Genomic DNA, 1,914 nt, shown 5'->3' on the forward strand with positions numbered 1-1,914 from the left:
CTTTAAACTACCTCAACGGGTGCGTATCCCTTTAGTCATGTAAAAAAAAGACAATTGAAGTTCAGATCACCATATGCTACAAAAAAACACCAAAAAATAAGTAATTAAATAGTTTTTTTGTACAAATCTAAAGGAATACACTCCCATTAGGGTAGTTTAACGTCTATTTTTATACAAAAGTAAAGGAATAAACTAAAGGGATGAACGGGTATGCTGGTCTGACACCGGTACGGATCGGGTAATGACATCACTTCTTCTTCTCTGAAACCTGGTTCTGTTTTTTTCTTCTGCAGGATAAACAAACCAAAACGGCTCTACAGTTTGGGCTTAAAGTGCTACACCTCTAATTTTTACCGGAGTTCCTTCAAATAGCTGGAGGTCCCAATGAATGTAAACGTCCTGCAGTCACAGACCTGCATGCAGATCGGCCTTCCTTTGAGCATCACAGGGAGTTTGGAAGAGTTCAGAAAGTTCCTGCTGCATCAGCTGGAACTAACGAGGTAATCAAGAGGATAGCAGGAAAGATACGGATTAGAGGATCCATTCAGGGGACAGGAAGACCAATCCAGCACAGATGGAGAGGATAGGGGTCGGTAGGACTCTTCGCTTTGGAGGGGATTGCTTCTGGACTCCACTCCTTTACTTTTACCTGTGGGTCACCTGGTTATTTATGAGGCCTGGGAACGTCGTCTCTGTTTCAGAGCTCAGTGATCCGTCTGCAGGAAGAGCAACATGAAAAACAATTGATTTTATAACAAAATGAGAATATATCGATTGCTGAATGAAGTTAGTTTATTAAAACTAAAGATCAAAGTGACTAATGTTGATATAAAACCAGCTGAGCTTTAGGAAATGTGCTAAATTTCAGGCTTTCTGTTTGTAAAATAACTGTTAGTAAATAAAGCCCTTTTGTTCATTATTGTTCACCACACATTAATCACTAAACCCAAAATAAGATATAAAAAGCTCTAAAATATCCAAATAATCAATAAAACCTGCCTGAGTTTTATTTGAATCTGTTTAAACTGAGCTGGAAAGAAAAGCTGCAGTTCAACACTGTAAAAACGATCTAAAAAGAAGTAAAAAAATCTTATATTAAGTGTTTTTACCCTTAATTTGAGTAGTTTGCCAATGAAATGAGTGTTTTTAGTCTTAAAATAAGATAATTAGATGAAATGCACTTGAAATAAGATAATGCAATTGCGTTTTCTTATTTTAAATCTAAAATGTCTCGTTCATCTCCTCAATCCAAGAACAAATGCACTTATTTTAAGAAAAAATGACTTATCTAGATTTGGAATTTTTCCAGTGAAATGAATCGACATCTTCTGCGAGCGTTTACTTCTGTCTAAACTCCACTGGTTTCCTTTTTAAAGAGGCATCCAGCCGTCTCACCATTATGGCAGCCGTACATCCAGACGCGATGACCGTCGTACCGACAGCGGCACTTGGTGATGTTGTTGGTGTAGTCGGATTCTGGCACCTCGTTATTGGGGTTTATAACAATCTGTGAAAGGACAGACATGCATGAGCCGAAAACAAAAGAACAGGTCGCATCAGCGATGGGGAAGGAGAAACGGAGATGACCTGGAAGATGTAATCTCCGGGTTTGACGTCAGTGATGTCGACCCACTGACAGTCGATGTCGTGTCTGTAGGTATCCCAGCAGCCCACAGTGATGCCCTGCTCTCCAAAGTTAGCACATTCATACTGCTTTTCAATACCTACAGACATAAAGGAGGAAAGATTCACCACAATGCTTGGTGCTCCAGGTCAGAGTGAGAAAATGAATGGAAGCGTTTGTTCCTAAACATCGTTAGATGTTAAAGGGACACTATGCAACATTTTTCAGTCAATTAATGTGTTCCATAATGTTATGGATGCTTACATGAGTCATTTCAGGTTGAACAAAGG

The 1,914-nt window shown here is 39.2% G+C and overlaps 1 protein-coding gene across 1 annotated transcript in view; it reads right to left on the reverse strand.

The window, feature by feature from the left end:
- Nucleotides 1-52: 52 nt before the first annotated feature.
- Nucleotides 53-1,914, reverse strand: part of LOC107099394 (lysyl oxidase homolog 2B-like) — a 15,820-nt gene continuing 13,958 nt past the window's right edge. Inside the window, exons 6-8 of the mRNA XM_015397489.1 lie at nt 1,588-1,724; nt 1,396-1,507; nt 53-716 (exon numbers count right to left, since the gene is read on the reverse strand). Coding sequence (XP_015252975.1) covers nt 646-716; nt 1,396-1,507; nt 1,588-1,724 — 320 coding nt within the window. The 3' untranslated portion in view covers nt 53-645. The remainder of the gene's footprint in view (nt 717-1,395; nt 1,508-1,587; nt 1,725-1,914) is intronic.

The sequence above is a fragment of the Cyprinodon variegatus genome, unplaced genomic scaffold, assembly GCF_000732505.1.
Source record: "Cyprinodon variegatus isolate N-32 unplaced genomic scaffold, C_variegatus-1.0 Scaffold866, whole genome shotgun sequence".
Lineage (NCBI taxonomy): Eukaryota > Metazoa > Chordata > Actinopteri > Cyprinodontiformes > Cyprinodontidae > Cyprinodon > Cyprinodon variegatus.